This window comes from Nestor notabilis, unplaced genomic scaffold, assembly GCF_000696875.1.
Source record: "Nestor notabilis isolate BGI_N333 unplaced genomic scaffold, ASM69687v1 scaffold10966, whole genome shotgun sequence".
NCBI classification, from domain to species: Eukaryota; Metazoa; Chordata; class Aves; order Psittaciformes; family Psittacidae; genus Nestor; species Nestor notabilis.
The window spans coordinates 20,163-42,912 of NW_009932386.1; the positions used below are offsets into that span (position 1 = coordinate 20,163).

The following is a 22,750-nucleotide window of genomic DNA, read 5'->3' on the forward strand; positions in this document are numbered from 1 at the left end:
CAGTCATGGCTAGAATGCCTAGGAACGGCTGTGGGAGAATGTACTTGAACATAGAATCATAGAATAGAATGGTCTGAGTTGGAAGGGATTTTAAAGATCATCTAGTTCCAACCTGCCTGCCACAGGAAGAGACACCTTCCACTACACCAGGGTATCCAGCCTGGCTTTGAACACTTCCAGGGATGGGGCATCCACAATTCTCTGGGCAACCTGTGCCAGTGTCTCACCACCCTCACAGTGAAGAATTTCTTCCTAATGTCTGATCTAAATCTTTCATTTTAAAGCCATTATCCCCTGTTTGTCACTGCATGCCCTTGTAAAAAGGGCAGCGTTCCAGCTTTCCTGTAGGCTCCCTTTAAGTACCAGAAGGCTGCTACCCAACTCTATCAGCCTGTCTTCAAAAGGAGGTGCTCCAGCTCTCTGATCATCTTTGTGGCCCTTCTCTGGACTCGCACAAGCAGGTCCACATCCTCCCTGTATTAGGGGCCCCAGAGCTGGATGCAGTACTGCAGGTGGGGTTTCAGGAGAGCAGAGAGAGGGGCAGGATCACCACCCTCGATCTGCTGGTCACGACTGTTTTGGTGCAGCCCAGGATATATTCAGGTTTCTGGGCTGAGAACACACAGGTCATGTAGAGCTTCTTGTCAACCAAACCCCCAAAGTCCTTCTCCTCAGGGCTGCTCTCAACTCATTCTCTGCCCAGCCTGTATTTGTGCTTGGAATTGCTCTGATCCAGGTGCAGGACCTTGCACTTGGCCTTGTTGAACTTCATGAGGTTTGCACGGCTCCACCTCTGAAGGTCCCTCTGGATGGCATCCCTTCTCTCCAGCGTGTGGACTGTACCACACAGCTTGGTATCATCAATGTCTGTGAGCTCTGCATATCCTAAGACTTTCCCCAAGAGATGCTCTTCATTTGTATCACCAAGATGAAGTCAACAGGCAGATAAGTTGAGCAGTATTTACCACCTACTTCCTGCATTCAAGTATTGCCCTCTCTAATCTTGTGATAGAGCACAGGCAGCTTTATCATAGAACTATAAATACCACTGAAACTCATGGTTCTGAAAGACAGGTCACAGTAATTTTCTCTGTGGCAGCAGCACTGCATTTATACAGTAACTGAATTCCTCACCTGCCTGCCAATTTCAACAGAAGAAGTATATTTGGGAAAAATCCCATAGACATAATTAAACTGAAGGAACATCTACCTGCAGACACACGTAAGCTAAATAATAAGTGGTAACTCAACTGCAGGGGCAGGTATTCAGACAAGAATCTCACTCTGAGAAATGGCTTTGGCCCGAATTTGTACCTGCTCGATGCATTAACCAATGTCTTCAAGCTGCTTGGGTTACGGATGAGCTTGTCCAACATGCTGACAATTTCGTCAAACTTGGGCCTGCTGTTGCGGTCTTTCTGCCAGCAGTCGAGCATTAGCTGGTAGAGAGCAGCAGGGCAGTCCATGGGACTTGGCAGGCGATAGCCCTCCTCCACGGCTTTAATCACCTACGGGAGACAAAACACAAGGCTGATGGGTTGATTTTCTTCCTCTCGTCTTTTTCCCAAATTCAAACTGACTTAAACGGAGAACTCTGGGACCAGCAATATGCTCAAGTAAAATCCCACAACTCCCCAGATCTGCACACAAGAGGCAAACCCAGAAAACTTCACTATCTTTCCTGCTTTCTATGGGATGGGTTGAATAATTTAGTTTTTGGTCACTGCAAAATGCATCTAGAAAGCCACGGCACTGCTGCAACCAGGGGGCCAGATTGTCATGTCGCACTTGTTCAAAGCTCAGCCGAGGTCTGTAGGTTATATACCAGGAAACTCCCAGACCCTATCCTAAGTCCATGAAAAGCAGCCTACGGGGCTTTCTGGCATCTTCTTGAAGTACAGTGATTTTGTTTATTCAGATGGTGGCTTCTTTCTAAATGAAAAAGCATGTGCTAGACCACAAATTTGTATTACAGTAATAAAAGTCTGACTGTATTTCAAAAGAGACTTTGAATGCTAATTGATGGATGGATTCAAGGCAGAGGCAGAATAACCATCTCATATATCATTCAATACTGTCTGGGTCCGGTTGTTTCTTAGTGTGGCCACATTTCTGCCAGGAATTTAAAATGTCAGCCCAAGAGTATGTAAATTAAAACCAAGGGAGGGTTGTTGCACTGATTTCAAATACAAACCATCTCTGGTTCTATATATTAAACAAGTGGTATGCACATGTGCTGCCAGCCCTCTTAAAAGGCAGAAATGGATGAATGATGGCAGAATTGAAGAAAGCAACTTGTTTTCCCCAGTTTGGGGCAGATTTACAGTAGGGCTTCAAGCCCAACAGTTCTCATTTAGAACCATTACGATTTTCAGGAGAACACAGCTTGTGCTTCAAGCCACAGGGGTCTGTGATCATGCCAAGAGAGTCTCGGTTAGGCCCATCTTCACACCCTCTACTCCCAAGACTCCTTGTCCAAAAGGAGCTGGAAGCAGCTATTCACAGTGTGGAAAACCACAGCGCTTGACTGTTGGACTCCAAGGACTGCATCACATGCTATTCATTCTAGGCACCATCTCATGATCTGAAAACATCCTGTGTTCAAAAAGAAGGTGCTGTGGTTAGCATGGAAGTTGTTTTCTTGATCTTTAGTCCCTATATGTGCAGTACAGGAAGAGCTGTGTAAAGCTGGCACTGCATTTCAGAAGGTTCTGAAATTCAGGACCACATGTATCGCTTTCAAATAATCCTCCACCACAGGGCTTTTTGCCAAGTGGAAGAGGCTCAGGAATGAGCTGGGCTGGCTGAGCAGCAGCAGCAGGAACCTCAAACTCCCTAAGGATGTATGTAGTAGAGAAGTTAGCACGAGGCTTTGTAATCTTCTCCAAATGCAGTGAGCACATCTGAAGATCTGGCCCACAAGACCTGCAGTGCTTTTGTGCCCATTTAAGATTTCATCTGTCAGTACAGCAGTTGCTCCACTCTCTACCCAACCTGTGCTTGCAAAGCAATCTCTTTGACGACCTGGCTTTTGCTTGCAACGTCAAAAACCAGCCCCACCACACTGTTATCAGCACTGTCTGTTTTCACATCATTCTTTTCAGCTAGTCCCTGATACCAAATTTGCAGCTGCCCTATTAAAAAAAGCCTCATTGTGACACAGCCACGAGAACTTTATTTGCTGTGTTCAAATCTGTATTTATAGCAATAATGGCTCATCTTCCAGGTGTAGCAGAAAGAAAACAGTAGCAACACAGAGAGCAGACCACCTGGCACCAGCTCAGAATATCTGAACTACATCTGCAGTAGGGTTATGCATGTTTGATATTCCTGGCAGTAAGTAACACCACAATCAACGTCTTTAACTTGATTTACAGGATGTCATTCGTTCTAGTGATACAATGTAAATGGCATCAAAATACTGTGAGGAGCTAGGATGCTGAAATAGACTCTTGCATCTGAAGGTGTCTTGGAGGTCTGGCAATAAGAGGACCAAAAGAGTGAAGCTACAGAGACCAAGTCACTCGTAGCCACCACGAGAGTTAGAAAATAAGAAAATGGCACATTCACTGTTCCATTCATCAGTGTGCACCGATGTGTAAGACTTGAAGAGCTAAAATTCACACCTAATTTTCAGTGGCATTTTTCTGAGACATTTTTGTCCCTTTCCTCTTCTGGACAAACACTACTCACTTATGGACTGGGGTCACTCAACCAAGTATTTGGGAGAGGATGACTTGGGATAGTCTATTCCAGTTAATCAAAGCAACACTTCTAGCTCTGTTTTCATAAAACTAGCAGTGTGAATACTAAAAAGCAGCCACTGTGATCATTTAGCTTAGCAACCTGTGTAACACAGGCCACAAAATTCCTCTCAATGATTCCTGCATCAAAGCCTTATCTCGTGGTCAAGTCAAAGCATATCTTTAGAAGGGCACTCAGAAAGCAGCATGACATTAAAACATGCTTTGTAGCCTTTGCAGTTACAGTGCTGCCTGCCCTACAGCACTGCATCTCCTTTAAAGTAATCCAGCTGTAACATGGTGAGAATAATTTTGCTCATTACTGACTGTGCTTGCAAACAATGGGCTTTAATCACAGTCCATGCAACAAGAAACTCTTTTGCAATTGAGTCCGAAATTCATGTGAGTAGAGACCCCCGGTCCTCTGCATGAAAGTTAATGCTGTATCTAACACCACTGATTCTTCTGACGAGACATGCAGGGGAGGAAAGAAGAAGAGGCAGTCTTCAGAAGATGGAGGAGGAAGGCATAAATCACATGAGAAACATGCCACAGCACTGAATTAAGTTTCACAGGGCACCAGCATCCAGGTACTTGCCACCTTCAGAGGCAGAGAGGTAACCCAAGCAAAACCTGAGCAGAACTGATGCTCATAAACATTTCACCAATCTTCTGCTTTCTGCTGCTAAGGAAACCAATCCCCCATCCACTTCCCTTCAAGCAAGCATGAAATTCATCATGCCCCACAGTGCATGGAGGCATTTGGGCTTTTCTGAACAGTTCTGCAAAGTGTTCGATATTCATAGCAGTATGATCCAGACATGGGACTTCCTTGGCCACAGAGCCTTATTTCACTGGCACCAGCCTGAATCTTAGCCTGGCATTTACTGAACAGCATCTGTGCTATGCTAGGGCATCAGCATTAAAGATAGTTACAGTGCTCAGTGTGACCAAAAAAGCTTGGCTCTCAATTGCTGCATTCTCTGCACAGGCTACGGAAGAAAGTCTCTGTATTTGACTGAGATAAATCCCTACGTAAATACATGCTGCTTTATCAAACTCCCTGCAAATGTGACAGCCTCAGCAATGCACAAGTGGTGGGGCATTCATGCCAAACAATGCGCTTGTCTCCCTGGCAAAAAGCATGGCGTGACCGTCTCAAAGGTACCACTCATTTCCATGCCTGGACTCGAAGCAAGATGAGACGCCAGCTTGGTGTGACAGGTAGTAACAGCAGTAACATCCACTGATAGCAAAGGCCCGCAGAGAAAACGCAGGAGAAACAGAATGCTCAGCCAGTGCCTTCGCTGCCAGTGAAATGGCAGAAACATACAGAGATGCTGCTCAAACAAGGATGAAATATCAGGTGGTGTGACCAGAGGAAACCATGGTGGAACAAGGACCTGCTTGCTTTGCCTAGCTGGCAGCAGCACCTCTGCAGGCGGCAGGGATGCACTGATGACATGGGAGGGATGAGGAACGACTCTATTTTCCACACACAGGGGTTGCATTGTCCCCCCGGATCAGAGAGCTGCTTTGGGGGGCCCCACTTGCTTCATGATGACCCCTACCTCATGCACTAGCTGGCATTCTCAGAGACCTCCACATGTCATGGTTCTCAGAGATGTGAAGAGGAAGGCGGGGCATAGAAAATCTGGCAACCCCAGGCTTACATTTTTTAGCCTTAGACAAGGACAGATGTTTATGGGGAGCTCAGGGTAGGATTTAGCCCTGCAGGAGGATCTAGAGATCCATACGCAGGCTGGGAGCTGGGTTCAGAGCTGCAGTCAGGATGAAGACAGTGTCCCCAGGCATCTCCCTGTCTGGAGAATGCTTCAGAGGGTGGCCTTGAGGTCAGAGGCTCAAGGAGGCAGGGGTGCAGGAGCAAGGGAACCTGAGGGTGCTGTACAAACAAAGCATTAAGAGCTTGCATTAGCATAGACTTACAAGATGTTCACAACAGGAGCAAAACTATCCTCTCGAGATCAGCAATGTAAGGGTAACCAAGGCAGCTCTCTGGACTGCTGTCACTAGATCAAATCACCCAGCTTTTCTGCAGCGAAACAAAGCCCTTACCATGAGTCCCCTGAGTTTCTCCTTTACGTGGCAGCAGGGGTTTGAACACACAATTGAAATGCTGCCAGTTTATCAGTATCTATCCCCTGGCAATTTCTGTCATTAAGCAGAAGAGGGACAGGCTCCAGCTCTAACAGCATTAGTGAAGCTCCAGCAGTCTGCTGGGGGAAGCAGGCTTGCCTCTGTGCAGACACATTTCCCTCTGCACACAGTCAGTTCTGTGCTGCTGCCGGTGCAAAAAAGAGCACCAAATGGGACAAACATTTCTGTCTGGCATAGGGGAGCAAAGCCATTTTTACAGCAGCTCTCCTCCTCTTGTCCCCATCCTGCCTCTCTGATTGCAGAATGAACACCAAGCCCTGAAAGTCCCAGCACACAGCAGCTCTCGCACATGCTTACATCTTGGTTTGTCATTTCCCAGTAAGGCCTCTCGCCGTAGGACATCACCTCCCACATCACGATGCCGTAGCTCCAGACGTCACTGGCCGATGTGAATTTGCGGAAGGCAATTGCTTCGGGTGCTGTCCATCGGATGGGGATCTTCCCTCCCTAGAAGCAAAAGAAAAGGAAAAAAACCCAAACCAAACAAAACCAGATTGCAGAGGAGGGCAGAGAACATGCAAAGAAGGACGAAACAGCACTTCCTAGAGCACCAAGGGATGTTACTTTCTCTCTGGAAAGAGACATCGAATTTTAAAGTAAATCTGTTTGACAGCATGGGGCCCTTTGCCACATTATCTCAGCCCATAAGCATTTGTAGGCTGCCTACTAATTGGCTGTCCTGAAGGTTTGTTGTTTGAATGCTGTTTGAATGCTAGGACATGTATAGGATCAACATCTCAATTATGTTGCGCAGGTTGGTAGGGGAATACAGTTCCTCTATTTCTGAGAGTGAGCCGGGGAGGAACAGACAGCTCTGAAGCTGAGGAAGACTTTGATCTAATGAGGGATTCATGCAAATTGCTGCAGAAATAATGCCTTTTCTGTTTTTAATGCAGTCCGGATCCTGCAGAGAAAGCTATATAGCTGGCACAGAAACCTGTGTGTGCAAAGACCAGCCGGTTTGGCCTCTGCTGTGGGACTGAAAATCATGCCACAGCTGTCAAATGTGCTTTGCTGTTTCCTTTTTCCCGTTCTACCATTTTAGAAATCAAACTTCAGACCAGCTCTGAGAAGGAAAAGAGGAGGAAGAGCAGAGTTTGAATTAAGGAATACTTTTCTCACTGGGTTTAAAGAGTTGTCTCCCTTGATTTATATAAAAATATATTTTACTGTGAAGTAAAACCCTTTCAGTGTTGAGCTAAGTATTAGAAGGTCTCCCTGAATGCCCCCCAACAGTGTTTGTTATTGAAAAAAGGCAGAATTTGGAAGACATTTTCAAAGTAAATTTTAAAAAGTCCCTTTTTCCAATAATTATTTATTCACAGGTCTATCAGCACATGCCTTAAGTGATGGGCCAGATTCTCAGCAGTGCCAATTAGCACATGGCAGCACATTGGAATCACAGCACAGCTGGCCAAGAGCTCTCCAGCCTGCAGGGAAACTCCAATCCAGTCATGCACTGAGTTCCATTGTGGGGCTGTGACTGCCAAAAGCTGAAAGACCTTTCTCAGATCTCCACAGGAACTGGGAATGTGACCCAGAACTCCCACTACCTGTTAAATATTACCCTTGGAAAAACAAGCTAACAGGACATGTCCGGGTGTGCTAATCGCTGCCATGAACACTGGAGGCTCTCTCCAAGCCTGTGCTGCTGAGGATGGATCCCGTCCACCCCTTCTCCATGGTGTTAGGGCCATGTGGCCTTGCACTGGGGTAGGTGGGCTGATGCCATGAAAGGATGAATCAAGGATGGAAAGGGGCAGAGCGCTGAGGCTGAAGCAGCTTTTTCTCAGGTTGGGGGAAATTACCTTCAACAGAGTAATGTTAAAGACAATGTGCGTCATTTGCAACGATATTACATGCTTACCAAAGTTTTAAAAGGGTCAAATTGTCCAGAAGACCGTGGCTTACATCCCTGCATGGGTACCCAAGCAAAGCATTTAACTCTTGTTCTTTACTGCCTTTGGTATTCACTAAAGAGGACAGAATGAAGCCTGGCACCTTTGCAAAGTTTGCTGTTCAACTCAGGTGTCCAACATGAACTTAGTTAACATAAAGTTATTAGTTAAGTTCTGCCTTATTTGGCCACCTCCACTACAAAGTTACAGGCATTTGCAAACTTAATCTGACAATGACTAACTGTCAATACCTGGCAAAACCCTTGTGTGCAGTTTAAGGGCTCTGGATTTGTAGAAACCTCTTTGCTAGAGAGCCTGAACACCAAAATGTGGCAGGCAATACATTTTACTTGTGCTCAATCATTTTCTTGAGCTCATAACTCACCCTGGTTGTGTACGCTGCTTCGGGATCATCTTCTAGGACTCTGGAGAGGCCGAAGTCTGACACCTTGCAGACTAAGTTGCTGTTGATTAGGATATTCCTGGCAGCCAGATCTCTGTGTACGTAACCCATGTCAGACAGGTACTTCATTCCTGATGCAATGCCTCGCAGCATCCCGACCAGCTGAATGACCGTGAACTGCCCATCATTCTTCTGCAAAAAGGAAGGAGACATTTGATCAGTTGAGAGTCTCTGCACCCTCAGCATTGTGTGTGCATGAATAAAAATGTGAAGGTGAGTCTCCAGGGAAGAAAACCAGGGAAATTAATAATTCATTACTCTCATGGTCTGACCACGAAGCTTTTCAAAGTTTCACTGTTTGGATTAGGATCTCTAGAGAAAAAGCTAAGGAAATGTAGTCCTTTTAACTGGAGATCAAGGAGTGAGCTATTTCTACTGGTGACTGATAAAGAGACTGTGACTGGGAGTGAACGCATGTAGTTATGAGTATAAAGCCAGTGAGGTGGGCTGTCTCCAAGCCAGCCAACTGAATGGCATCAAGTTGCATAGAAATCCTACCTGAAGAGATCCATCTGTGAATATTTCATGTTAAGAGCTCTTCCCCATGTTGCCACACCACATTTCTAACCACTTCCCCTATTCTCCCTTTGCTAGCTCTTATGTTCCATGGAAAAACTCTGACAAGTCTTGGGTTTGCCATGATGTAGTGTGAATGTGCTCTTGAAATACATCAAATTTTGCAGGATAAGTTAACAATTTCCATGCAGTAGACTGCCTTCTAAAATAAAAATCATATCCTCCAATTTATTCTTATCAGTTTGTATCAATGCACGCACGAGGTCCTTCATGATGCTGTATAAATGTAGATCAAACAGACAATCGAGCTACTCCTGCCTCCAGACAGCATCAACAGCTGGACCACCATCCAGCAAACATTTTCATTGATACTAACCATCTGAAAAGAACCCAAACTGTAACCAAGGGCCCCCTAGAAAAAGGATCTAAGAATTACCTTTAAAAATGTATCGAGAGAACCATTCTCCATATATTCAGTTACTATCATTACTGGTTTGCCTGGAAAAAAAAGTGCGTAAGTTTGTCAGCAATTTATTTAAAATAATATGAACAATAATAAAGTCTTTTCATAATGCATCTGAATGTGAATATACAGCCACGCAACAGTAAATCTACACCGAGACACTGCTGTCCCAGCAGGATAAAAATAGGTTTTGCCATAATAAATGCAGACATAGGGGAATCGAGGAGTAGGGGATGAAAAAGTAATCCTGTATTATAGACGGGGTACCAAGCCCTAAAGTGTATAAATAATGTTTGAGAAAGAGGTTGCAAGGATTATCTGAAGTATTTGTGTGAGCTTGGTAACCACCAAAACCAAGACCAGGACAGAATGGTATTACACCCCCCTTGTAACTCAAGTAATCCCATGTGACTATCCTTGTAAACACATCTGGAAGTAAGAATAGGAATATTTATGCTGCAGAACAAAAGAAAGTTAAGTATGGAATGAGTTGAGTGGAAATCAAAATAAAAGTTCTTAACAAAAGACCTGGTCTATTGTTGACAGGAATAATAATGTTTTTCCAAGTCCATTTGATTAATTTTCATCCCTGAGTCATTTTAATGGTAATTTTATATAGTTTTTGCTCAGATTTTATATCTAATTTCTCGCTAGCTTGCCACAATGACATAGCAATAATTAATGTGGTGTGCTCCAGCCCTTGTAAATTCAATAAAATCTTATAAGAACACGCAAATTATTTTTTATTTAAATCAATTTCCATTAGCTAGCATGAAGCACAGACAAAAGAGGAACTGTCAATTATTTGTGAAGTGCATTATAAATGTTTTTCATAGAAATGATCAACAAGAGCTGCTGTGTGTCATAACATGCACATGAAGGTAAATGCTCCTAAAAATTGGTGCATGTTCTACCATTTAGATTGATCTTAATCTTCCCACTTTCCTGTTATCTTAACTATTTGCCTAATTTATTGCTTAATTATCCACATAATAAAGGTAATTGTAAACTTGTCAATCAAAACACCCATTGCACAGATATTACTTTTGCAGCATGAGGGACCTGAGCTGCTTCAGTTCTTTTAAGTTAATAGCACTGTTTTTGCCTGAGCTTCTAAGCTTGCTGAAGTATTACTTTTGATATGAGAAATGCACCTTGGGGACATGAAAAATATCCTAAAGTCTCAAACGAAATAACAGGCCCCATCTTCAAGGATGACAGCGTCTGTCTACACACATGGGCTGCATGCAAGAGGAAGGAGAGATCTCATGTAATGTTGCCATAGGTTGGCAAACACATCAGTGGCTACAAAGGGAAGGAAAATCCCAGGTATACCTCAATTATTTTTTTTTTTCTTTTTTTAAAAACATTAAACCCTGTCCTGGGTTCAGCTACAGCAGTCATTTTTCTCCTTCTTAGTAGCTGGTGCAGTGCTGTGTTTTTGACTTTCAGCCTGGGAACAATGCTGATAACACCGATGGTTTTAGTTGTTGCTCAGTGATGTTTACTCTGACCAAGGACTTTCTCAGTCTCATGCTCTGCCAGGGAGGAGGGGAAGCCAGGAGGAAGCAGAGACAGGACACCTGACCCAAACTGGCCAAAGGGGTATTCCATACCACAGCACGTCATGCCCAGTATAGAAACTGGGGGGAGTTACCCGGAAGGCCCAGATCGCTGCTTGGGTTGGGCTGGGTATCGGTCAGTGGGTGGTGAGCAATTGTATCCTCTCCCCTTGTTATTTCCCTTATCATTATTATTATTGTTAGTGGTAGCAGTAGTAGTATTGTATTGTACCCTAGTTACTGGACTGCTCTTATCTCAACCCGTGGGAGTTACATTCTCCTGATTCTCCTCCCCATCCCTCTGGTAGCGGCGGGAGGAAGAAGGAGGGGAAGGAGTGAGTTAACTGCATGGTTCTGAGTTACTGGCTAGGCTTAAACCATGACAAACCCTCAACTGTAGTATGGGGTCCCTTATCTCTGACACTGCAAGGCAGCATTGCAGTGATACAGAGTGTTGTTACATGACAATTCTGGGGGACCTCCTTCAGACTCCTGCCTTTGGTTGCCATCAGAGAAAACAAAATTCTCAGTAACAGTAGGGCTTCGTCCTGGCATTACACGGCCATAAAATGTGTGTAGATGTCATTCATATCAGCGCACTAATGCAGTGCACACACCTTCAGCGCAACCAAACCGGATGCAAATGAAAACAGGACTGTTGTTACCTTTGTGAGGCAGAAATAGATAAGGGCTTGTCTGCACAGGGACAATGAAGATGATTAGTCCAAATTAACTAAGGTGTGCATTTGAACTAGATTAGTTAAAATGGTATTAAGCCCCTTTGTGGATATTCTCATTCAGAATTAAAAATGGCCTAATTTGGTTTAACTTAATCTGCTTCCAAAGTAAATCATGATGCAGCAAAGAACTTTTACCCTAAAGATCTGAATCTACGATAGCCCGATGACTAAAATACTGAAGGGAAAAGGAAGTTAAACAATACTTGGAGATAGCAGCATAGTTTGGGATTCATAAAAGCTCTTTTGGTCCACTTAAAAGAAAATAAAAGAGCTGGGAAGATGTTCCAGATGCCTGATGGAAAAATTTTGAGTGCAGTAAACAATCATTTATTCAGCTAATGAGGAGCTCATGGTGAACACGTGTCCTTGCACCCAAACTACAGTTTAGAAGCAAAGCTCCCAGCACTTCCATGCCCCTTGGAGCAGACAGCCACATTATATAAAGGAAACCTCACTAGGGAGGCACATCCTTTCTAAAAATAGGATTCTCACCCATCCCCTAATCCCTCTGCACCCTTCCCACAGCCTCAGCACAGCACCAACAGCCAGAGAGGCTTGGGATGGGCACATCTGGATATGCCATCCCTTCCTCTGGCCTTATCTTTAATGAATATAGTAATTTTGAGAAGAACTGGGCTGCAAAAGCTATAGAAGATTATTTTGCTAACTGAGCAGTCAGACCTGGGTAACTCTCATGCTTGCCAGCCATTTCAGTTTCCCCAAGCCTTCAACCCCTCCCATAATCTATATGCCAGCACCAGCAGCAACTGTAACTACAGGCATCACCAGCAGATCCCAGAAGGAGCTTGGCTTAATTGTGGTTTTACACAGTCCTGTTGTCTTCAGCTACATTGCTGTTGTTCTTCCCTGCTTCTGGAAAGGAAAACTTCAGCTAACTTCTGTCCTTGCTCACATGCCCTGTGAGTGATCACAAGGCTCAGCACTACCCTCCTGTGGGCTTTGCTTCAGTAGTTTCTCAAAATATGATGGCTGGAAACCATCAGGAGTTGGTGAGTTTTCCCTCCCCATTTCCCTGCCAGGGAGATCGCTTCTTGGCACATCTTTCCTCACCCTGGAGCCTATGTGGTTTCAAAAGCAAACAAATGAAGGCAGAGTAAGAAGTAAGCCTTCTCAAAAAACTTAGCGGGTGGCTTAGCATTGCTGTGTTCAAAATGCTTTTGCATTTTGCAGGCAGTAGGTGCTGCTGAACTACTTATGAGGCAGCAGTCAGGCAGTACACTCCACCGGCATTCAGACATCCCAGGCTTACTGTTGTCTCCATCACCTGCCCTCTGCCTGAGGCTGGCAGAGCATATCATCTCATATCATTTAATTTTGGGCCTTTGAAGAGGGAGTGTCTCTTAGCACATGCGCATCATGCCTAGGTGAGGTAAGGTTTGCAGAGGGAGTAAATGTTTTCTATTGTTTTATCCGTTATTCATTCTAGCTGAAAGAACACCAAAATCTTTTGGGCACAAACCCTCTTTACAACACTGGGGAACTTGCCCCTGTCTGGACATATAGAGTGTGACATTTTGGGCAAAAAGAATTCACCACTTTTTGAGAAATCAGGGAAGGCACAGTCTAACACATTACCCAAGTCTTACTCTCCTCATCCAGCTCTCCTATCAGCCAGAGTTCAAGAACAGCAGTCCACAGCAAATTGTACTTACTTTTTGTCACAACACCTTCCAGGTGGATGATGTTGGGGTGGTCGAACTGCCCCATGATGCTTGCTTCTCCCAGGAAATCTCGCCTCTGTTTCTCCGTGTAGCCCACCTTCAGAGTTTTGATAGCCACTGGAAACTCGCGCTTTCCCTGCAGCTTCAGCCGCCCACTGCAGACTTCCCCAAATTCACCTTCACAACAAAATCAGAAAGAATGGGATCACAGCACATTGAAGGAATGCACGGCACGTGCCCATCTACAGCAAGCAGCCCAGCCCCTATAGACAGCTGTTCAAAAGCACACAGGACTGTCTCACATTCATGGATGTGGAAAGCTGAACATCACAGTGAGCATCATCTCAAATAGTCAGTGTACCACAACCCAAGTAATTCACAGTCACAAAAAAAAAAACCTAGGAAGGAAAAAGTAATTTTCCTATATTTAAAGAGCTATGTTCTATAATCTATTGGGCTTTTTCCTCATTTCCTGTTTTGTCTAGTAGATGAAAGCATCCTGTCACATCCTATATCATCGCCCTGTGTAGACAGCTTTCGTAAAACACAAGCCACTTGCTTCTTAACCTTTCTTTAGTAAGTTACATAGATGGAATGCTGTTAGCCTTTCACAGCAACATATATTTTTATGGACTATAAACCCTTTCTGATTTTATGACCCAAAATGGATTTTGTTTTTCTTTTTTTCTGGTGAACAGTAAATTACTTCCAAACCCACAATTTCAGAGAATAGAAAATATTCCTAAGGTTGGATGCAAGTCCAAACAAACAGCTTAACTAGAAAGAAAATGAGAGTTGCTTCTTTTAACCAAGGAAGTTGAAAGCTTTGGACTTTAGTTTGTGGGTTTTTTTTGCAGATGACTTCTTATTCTTACTTTTTGCTTTGAGACTGACTTCAATGGGGGAAAAGAAAAGGTTAAAATGGTGAAAAGAAACTGAACCCTTAAGCATCCACCAAAATAACTCAGTTTGGCCCAAATGTAACTATTTTCTGCCATTTTCAGTTCAGTCCCTGAATTTCAAAACTGCAGACAATGACAGGTTTGCCCCACACTTCAGCTGGAACATGCTCCCCATCACTTGCAGGGTACCTAACAGCACAAATATTTCATGACCATTCCTTGATCTCTCGTGTTAAGAAAGCCAACCATCCATGCTGCTAAGGGGCATGAAATGCATTTCCATACCAGCTCCAATAACTCTTTCAATGGTTATGCATGAAGCTTCAATTTCCTTTGCAAACTCATGGACAGCTTGATTAGGGTCCTCATAGGTGTGGGGATCAATATACGTCCTTACTCCAGGCAGCTTAACTGCAAACACAAGTTAAAAGCATTAGAGGCACATGGAATGACAGAAGTTGGGCAATACACACTCCTGACCCTTGCGCTTTACTTTGCTGGAAAACACTGCAGCAGGGAAACCTATTTCTATGGAAAAAATAAATAGCATTCTTGGAAAATGACATTTAGTTCATATGTGACATACATGTAACTTCATTGTAGATAGAACAGCACATGATAGTGCTGAGCTGGAATGACGCACAGCTGAAGATCCCTCTCAGTGCTGAGTGACAGGCTGGCCCCAGGTCTGGTACAATAGAACCCCTTTCTGGATCTGGAAAGGGTATGCCAGGAGGAAAAGTGCTAAAAGCAAAAAGTTAAGTGAACAATTTGCAAAGCAGGTTGGATAGATGGGGGTTGACAGAGACTTGCAATAAATTATGCCCGACTAGTCACAGATTAGCTCATCAATCAGCCACATTATTTCAGATGGAGTAACTGAGATTTAAATGAACTGAATATTTCCAGTGTAAAGCCTGTGGGTTGTACCAGTATAAATATAATCAATAGCAGGCTTTTTCTTCAGGACATGAGAGGAAAAAAGTATTTTCATTATCCATATTATAAGTTTATTTTGACAATCATTAAGGCTACTCATATGAAGAACTGCTCATCAGTCTAATGAGACAGCTACATTACACTGTGGCTTTTAATTGATTTGCTTCCTGCTGCCTTCATTACACAGCACTAATGGAAATTTGACTTTCACAAGATGCGTTTGCCTTTTCTGCCCCAAAAGGCACCTTGCTGTTACCCATCCCCAGATCCCACAGCAGCTGACGAAGGAAGGCTTTTCAAACACTGGCTTTGGGTGTTCGGAAGGACTGATAGTAACCATGAGGTGTACTTTCTAGCATCACAGCAGAGGTTTTTGTATACAGGGGCATTAATGCAGCATTTCTGAAAACTTCCTAGGAGCAGAGGCTTTCCTTACTCTGCAGAGGCATCCAAAGCAAAGAGTAGCTATGGGCTTGGTCCTTATGGCTGGCTGGGGTGGAGCGGGGGTTTCAAACAGGTATTCTGGACTCACACGTCCAGACCACAGAAATGTAAAGTTGTTATGTGCCAACTGGGCAAAACTAATAGCAGCTTGGGTCACACTGCAAAGACAGAGAAAGAACAAAATGTCTTGCTAGAGAGATCTGTTGCAAACATACAGGTGTGACTAGCTGGGCTCATATAAGGCCTGTTCAAATGTTCAATTCTCCATGGAGCAGGGGCAGGTGTGGACTTACTAAATGGCAGAACAAAAAAACCTTTCGTGAATTACCAGCAAACCCAGAGTTTAAAACAAACAAAATAAAAGCCCACAAAAAACCCTTCCCAAAACTCCAAAACAAACAAAAAACCCCTCTCAGTTGTATCTCTTACTACCACTTAGAGTCAAAACCACATACGTGCGTGTTTGATTTTTACTCACTGTGGCCATTATGAAAATGCATCTTTTCTTCTTCCGGATCTTGTTTGGCCTTGCTATAGCCACATCTCCTGGAAAAAACAAAACAAAACAAACAAACAGAAGAGTGTTTTTGTCTCTGGTATGGCAGAATCCCGCTCTTTACTTCAAATCACACAAAGCACAAAAACCCAGAGCAGCGATGAATCCGACCTCTCTAGCAGCTGTATTGATGCTGTCCCACTTTTAGCTCATCAAACTACTTGCAATTTCCCTAACGGGATTTAGGGCCCAAGGCCCACTCATCTTCAATTGGACTTGCGTTTCCAAATCCCACAGATGCTTCTGAACAACTGCACTCTACTATACATCTAATTTAGCTATTATTAAAAAGACAAGAAGGCAAGGACAGGAAGGACAATGAAAGGGGAATGGGATGAAACATCAGAATTGCAGAAGCAAGATCTCCTGGACCACAGAGCTTTTGCAGGCACCGTTTTGTACGCATTGCATGCTCCCCTCCATCCACTGGGCATTTGCATAGAAATTTAAATTTTGATACTTTAGAAAAAAAGCCCTGTGTAAATATTGTACATGTAAAACCTTATACACATGCAAAATAATGGCTTAAAAAGCAAAAAAGAAAACATTGCCTCACTGACTTCAAGCATCTCCTATATATTTCTGGCTCTGAGAGGGTTTTCTGCACATCTCCTGTCTATGCAGGGAAGCTACCATTCATGCAATCCCCTCTGCCCAGCACCAGTAACGATGGAAAAAGACACGCAGTCACTGCCTGATTGATTGCTCCCATGTTAGCACCAGGCACTTGCAAGGATGCTGCTGAATCCTAGCTGTAGAGTTGCAATCACAGCCATATGGGAGTCGTACCTTCCCCAGGGCATCTTCCTCATATTATCCTTTGGCTGCTCTTCCCTGACTCGTCTTTCACTCTTCTTACCGGTTCTCTAGGCAATGTTATTGCATTAGCATTAACAGAACACTTTGGTGACATTCCTGAGACCTGTTCCACTTAAGACTACCATGTAGGAAGCCACAAGGTAACTGCATAGGCAAGAACTGCTATATACTCACATATATATGGACATTTAAAAATATGGAATGAGGTATGTACAATGCACATACATATGCCAGTCTTTCCAAGTACCTGATGTGGTAACTGGATACAGGAACTGGATTGACCTTAAAGCAAACTGCATGGACATGAGACAGAGGGACACTGCTTGGTAGAGTGGAAAGCTGGAATAGACACCTACAAGCCATCCAGCGTGCAGTGGGATTGCTAGCCAGCACAGCTCAAAGAAAGCCTCAGGTTACCAAGAAACCACTTAAAGCTGAGAGACTTTGAGCCTTCTTTCCACTGCCCACGATTTTTGAGATAGGGAGATGTGAGCACTACAGCATCACTCACAGCAAGGAGGAGCACACGATTAGCAGAAACAAAGCTGCAATTAGGAGGAGGCAGTAATAGGCATCTGCATGAAACATGCCCTCAGCATGAAGTCCTATTACAAGGAACTTCTGTCTGCTTGGATGCATGGGGCCAAGCATTCTTTTGGCTTCAATTTTGGCACCGGATCTGTGGTACAATCACAAATACAACAAAAGCCCCAACATGACGGGACGCATGCACCACTGCTGGGCTGACCCCAGCAGAGCTGGACACTGGCAGGTGGGAAGAGGGGAAAAGCAACATGAGCTCCTTGGGTTACTCCAGGGAAGGGGACCAGGCCCTCAGTCTTATCCTGGGGAGAAGAGGACACCTATGCCAAGGGAAGAGGAGTTAAAAACAGACGGCAAAGGTTGTGCAAATGCAGGGGAATGGATCGAGACAAGGCGCAGAAGACAAAGAGGGAGGCTGACAGGCAGTCCTGGGACACAGGCAGAGAGCCAAACAGGTTGCACTTGATAAACAGCCAGGCTATCTATCCATGCAGGGCATGATTTCAGCAGCAGAGACCACCACAGTCTGAATGCAAAACCTACGAGAGCAGCAATGAGGCTCAGTTATTTGCATGCCAGTGCTTATCGCCCTGCTCTAGCAGTGGCAGTGCCATTTCCCCAAGGTGGGGCCCTGCCTTATTAACTCAAAACCTAAGCGTTGGGTGTATACAGAGATCCTGGGAGTAAGGGTCATTTCAAAGCACGTCTTGGTATACGCAGTCCTTGAGTGACAATGGATTCTTCTTCATCATACTGCTTCCCCTTAAAGTGTATAAACTAGAGTATTAGTATCAATTTCCACTTCTGGCAGCCCCAGATTTTTCTGCTGCAAATTGCCAAAAGTTACAGCCATTTTCCACAGAAGTACTTTTCTGGATTGAGGCATGTAACTCAGTTTTCCCCTTAAAAAAGCACGAGTGTTTCAATTCATCCTTCTACCAAATGCACATACATAAGACTACTTCTGTTCATGTTTTCAGGGCAAATGCCCTAATCACTTCCTCAGGTGTGGAGTACTTAACCTATAAATAAGCTTTCTGACATTATCTTTTTTACTATCCGCATCTACTGATTCTTTGACCATGAAGAGAGAGGAGAGAGAAATGGGGAAGATGACACTGCTAGCATCCAGTGATCCAAGCACAAACACACCTTGATGCACAATGGTCCATGTTTTATTGCCCAGAGACACCCTCAACGAGCCTGTGTGAATTAGTTGGCTCTGGCTGGCCCTCTCTCTTGAGCTAGATAACACATACAGCAGCACATCACATTAGCATATGAAATAAGGCTCTGGGACCCCCAAACCATCATTGAAAAAATCTTTGACAAGACACACCGAAGTGAAATGCAGTTAGTGGATTGCAACCAGCAAGCAACAGTTGGGTGTCACTAACAGCTTGCTGCAAACCTTGCCTGTTGCAATCACTCACGCCTTTTAAATGCTCACTTTCTTAAACTACCCAGAGAAACAAACCATTTACACACTGACTGGGGCTAAACTGCACTTCTTCCCTTCTTGACCTTCAGATGCTTTAAATAACCCACACAACTATTTTTTTCTCCTTTCTTCCCCAACTAAATACCATGAAAATCTGCTCTTTCAGGTTAACGTCCTGGTTCACTGTGCAAATCTCACTGGCAGACAAAAGTATCTAAATATTGTGGCTTTGCAACATATTTTGAGGGAAGAAAAAGCTCCCACTTGTTTATGAAATAATCCATTTCTGCATGTGCATTGCTCTTCATATTTATCGGAAATGCTGTGAGTCAATAGCCTCTTGATGGAAGACTCATTCTCTAGTTTATTGCCATTGTACAAACCATAGATTTCCTTTATCTTTTCTGTATCAAGTAAGCAAAAGTATAAAGATCCTGACACTCACTTCATCTCCCACTGAGCTGGAGACACTTAGACAAAGAGTTAATGTAATTCAGCAGCACACCTGAATCTCAACTCATTTACTCCTGTTGCGGATTTGTCCCAGTTTCTCTATCTAGAAAGCAGATGTCTTCCTTGCACAGCTCTCTGTTTTCCAATAAAAGTATCAGAGGGAAAGAAAGTGAGACTTTAAATATTCTTAAGACATCATGTCTTATTTAAAAACGACTTGCAGATTGGCAGGCAGCTCATAAAATATTTATGGTGCAGATTATAAAAGTGAAATTGTAAAATGATCTCTATATAGGTTTATAAAATATAAACCAGACAGGTAGAAAGATGAAGAATCCACCTGGGAAACCAGTGCCCACTTCCTCAAATGACAGAAGCCAACTCACGAAGAAAAATCCTTCAAGAAATGAGGCAGGAAGATGCTTGCTCTCCCCTGGACCAATTGAGATACTTTGTGTCTGACCTTGTGCTTTGGGGTGTCCCTACTGGGTGCTGTATGGCCCCTCAGCCACCCGAGGCATTCCCAAAAACCACAGAATACCCAAGGGAAGCAGTTTCATCTTCTTAGCTGGTGCCACTACTCTGGTCACAACCTACACAGGACACAGTCAGGAGACTGTGGAGCTGGACCTTGGACATCCAAGCCATCCAAGTAAGTGATGTGGGAGAGTCTTTATATACTTCTTTTATAGGCATAGGACAAAGCATTTCAGCACACAGCCAAGGTGTTACTGGAAATGCACACAGGGACAGCACTTAGACATCTCCAATGAGAAAAGGGACCTCACCTTGCTAGGTGCAGTCAGTACCATCGAACAGCTTGTGTCCTGAAGCAGCATGCAATCTCCCATCCCAGTCCTGCAGAGATTCAGTCATATATTTAATCTCTTAAATATGAAATAAATGAACTCTGTGCGCTTCTCTGAAACAGAGACAAAACGCCAGTTGCTTTTCAGGGGCCAGACCTTCACTCAGAAGCACATCTTTTACAATAAATCAATTTTGAGGAAAGCATCAGACCCATCTCAAGCTCTCATTTTACCAGAGGTTTGCGAGGACTGCAAGGTTGTTGTTTATGAGGGGTTAATGCTCATTTCAGACTATTGATTCCAGGATGCTAAAGCAATAAGGCTGCATATGTGTTGCAGGGCAGGACTGTGTTCCACTCAGAGGAACAAACAAAAATGGATCTGTCCATCTGGCCAAGATCCTGTCACCTCAGCTCTGGGTCTGGAGACAATAACTTGTTCAGCAAATAGCTTTATCCTGGATAAACAACACTGATACTGAGAGACAGAGTCAAAAGTCTACCTGTAGCAATGTTGGTATATGTTCAGCATTCACCTTTTCTGCTTGCAATTCTGTATACAGTATCACAAAACCAGGGAATACTCAAGGGACTGGTGTAAAACGAACAGCTTTTACACTGGAAGTTGTTTCCCATTTTTCTGTTCACTTTCCTCCTGCTTTTTTAAACATACATAAAGAGTTACTTCCATTGCGCTGGACCACACTTGCACCTGGATCAACCCATGCAGGCTGGGAATATGACTCATTCAACTCCTTTATCTACTCTCAAAGTCCTACAATTTGGAGAATGGGATTAAAAGAACAGTAAACGGTCTTGAGGTGACAAGCTAAAACCTTCGGCTCAGTTCAAAGACACACTAGATAACTGGCCCGAGAGGAACCATGGCAGGGTCCCTTCATAACAGCTACAGGCTCACTGGCCTTCTCAGCAGCTTTCTCCAGCCACTGCTGTCCCCCTCTACACAATGTAACTCTGCCTTGACCTCTGATTAACTTGGATGCCTTACAAAGGAAGTTTCACAGTTCCAGCAGTGGTATTTTTAGCCTTTAGTCTTTCCCTGCCTTCACACTGAATCACTCCCCACCTTCCTAAACCACCACCAGAACAATTAAAAATAACTAAACAAGATACCGTTTCCCCTTCTCACAGGAAGCTCCCTCTGAGATCTCCATAAATCTCTCTAAAGAGGTTGTTGTGCCTTCCCATAGCACAGCCGACAACATCTGTGCCTTGAAGTCACTTTTCCCTTTTTCCCCTCCCAGCTTGCTGCCACATTAGTCTCTGCAGCCTAGGAGGAAACTTGTAGAGGGTATTTTCCAGGTCAGCCAAGTTTCCCTTGTAGCCATTCAGTCCATTCCTGGTCTCCACTGAGAAGTATTTTCCATTGCTGTCACTCTCTGTTAGGAGTCTTTCTGAGCATATTTGAAGCATGACTTCCACTGAGGGACTGCTTGTGCACTGGTGGCACAGGCACCAGAAATACTGTGAGGTTTTCTTGTAGCACAATCGTTGCTTGCAGGAATGACCACATGTACCAGAAGAATAGTCTGCAGCGCAACACTCTGAGCTGAGCATTCTTGCTTGCTAACACTACTCTTAAGCACTCAAAAGTCACAAAAAAAACAATTTAAAAATGCTCAAATGGGTCAGGAAAAAAACCCAAACTCCTGTTTCAGGGCCTTTGGGATTTGCATTTGCAAACTCCTCCCTAGTTCAGGCCTCTGACAGAGCCAAAATACAGCACTAGGGGACCCAAAGGTCCTACCACTAAATCACCAAGGTCTACTTTGATGATTGCTGTGCCCCACAGCAAGAGACTTCACCATCACACAGCTACCACCACACAAAGCCTCAGCATCCCTCAGAAAACACAGCAGAAGAGTTTCACACCTCTCGGCCAGCTATGCTGCAAAACCTTCCCAGTTTAACACCACATGTCTCAAGACTTCTGTTGTCTCAAGCAGCTATCTGATGGGGATGGTGACTGCATGAGTCTCTTAGGAGGCTTAAGAATATGTCTGCCTGCACAGACTACAGTTTATTCACAGACCTAAAATACATTCCTTTCAGGGAGCAACTTAAACTCATGTCCAGTCAAACCAACAGATGTTAAAATTACGCTTCCTTCGATTAGTTAGAAAAGAGGGGAGAGTACAAGAGAGCAGGAACTGGTGAGAGAGCCCAGTTGGTGGCAGAACGGGGCAGCATGCAGCATGGATACACAGCTCTCGATGCTCACAGGGATATGTCCAGTGCTGCTGAAGCGTATCGTTGGCAAACAGCATCATGTCATTGTCATGTAGGTCATACATCAACATGTAAGTTGATGACATACCGTCCGTTTCACTGACATGCATGTTACATGCCACTAAATACCTTTCCACTCCCACCTGCCTCCCACCTCCTTTCTGAGGGCACATTACCTCCCCCAGCCCCGTTTAGTGACAAGAAGCAGAAGAATGTGTCCAGCGTATGTGATGTTTCATTACGACACATGACATTGCTGGTGCAGTGTCTGGATCAATCATGGCATAACGCATTAGTTTGGTGGGTTTTTTCCCCTTGAGACCCCTGCTTTTGCTGGAGACACACTCTGC

General features: G+C 44.1%; 1 protein-coding gene across 1 annotated transcript in view; it reads right to left on the bottom strand.

Moving 5' to 3' along the window:
* Window positions 1–22,750, bottom strand: part of EPHA5 (EPH receptor A5) — a gene marked incomplete at its 5' end in the record, with an annotated part of 81,372 nt that overhangs the window by 11,823 nt on the left and 46,799 nt on the right. Inside the window, 7 exons of the mRNA XM_010016364.1 lie at window positions 1,315–1,508; window positions 6,219–6,368; window positions 8,205–8,414; window positions 9,235–9,296; window positions 13,237–13,422; window positions 14,433–14,558; window positions 16,009–16,076. Coding sequence (XP_010014666.1) covers window positions 1,315–1,508; window positions 6,219–6,368; window positions 8,205–8,414; window positions 9,235–9,296; window positions 13,237–13,422; window positions 14,433–14,558; window positions 16,009–16,076 — 996 coding nt within the window. The remainder of the gene's footprint in view (window positions 1–1,314; window positions 1,509–6,218; window positions 6,369–8,204; window positions 8,415–9,234; window positions 9,297–13,236; window positions 13,423–14,432; window positions 14,559–16,008; window positions 16,077–22,750) is intronic.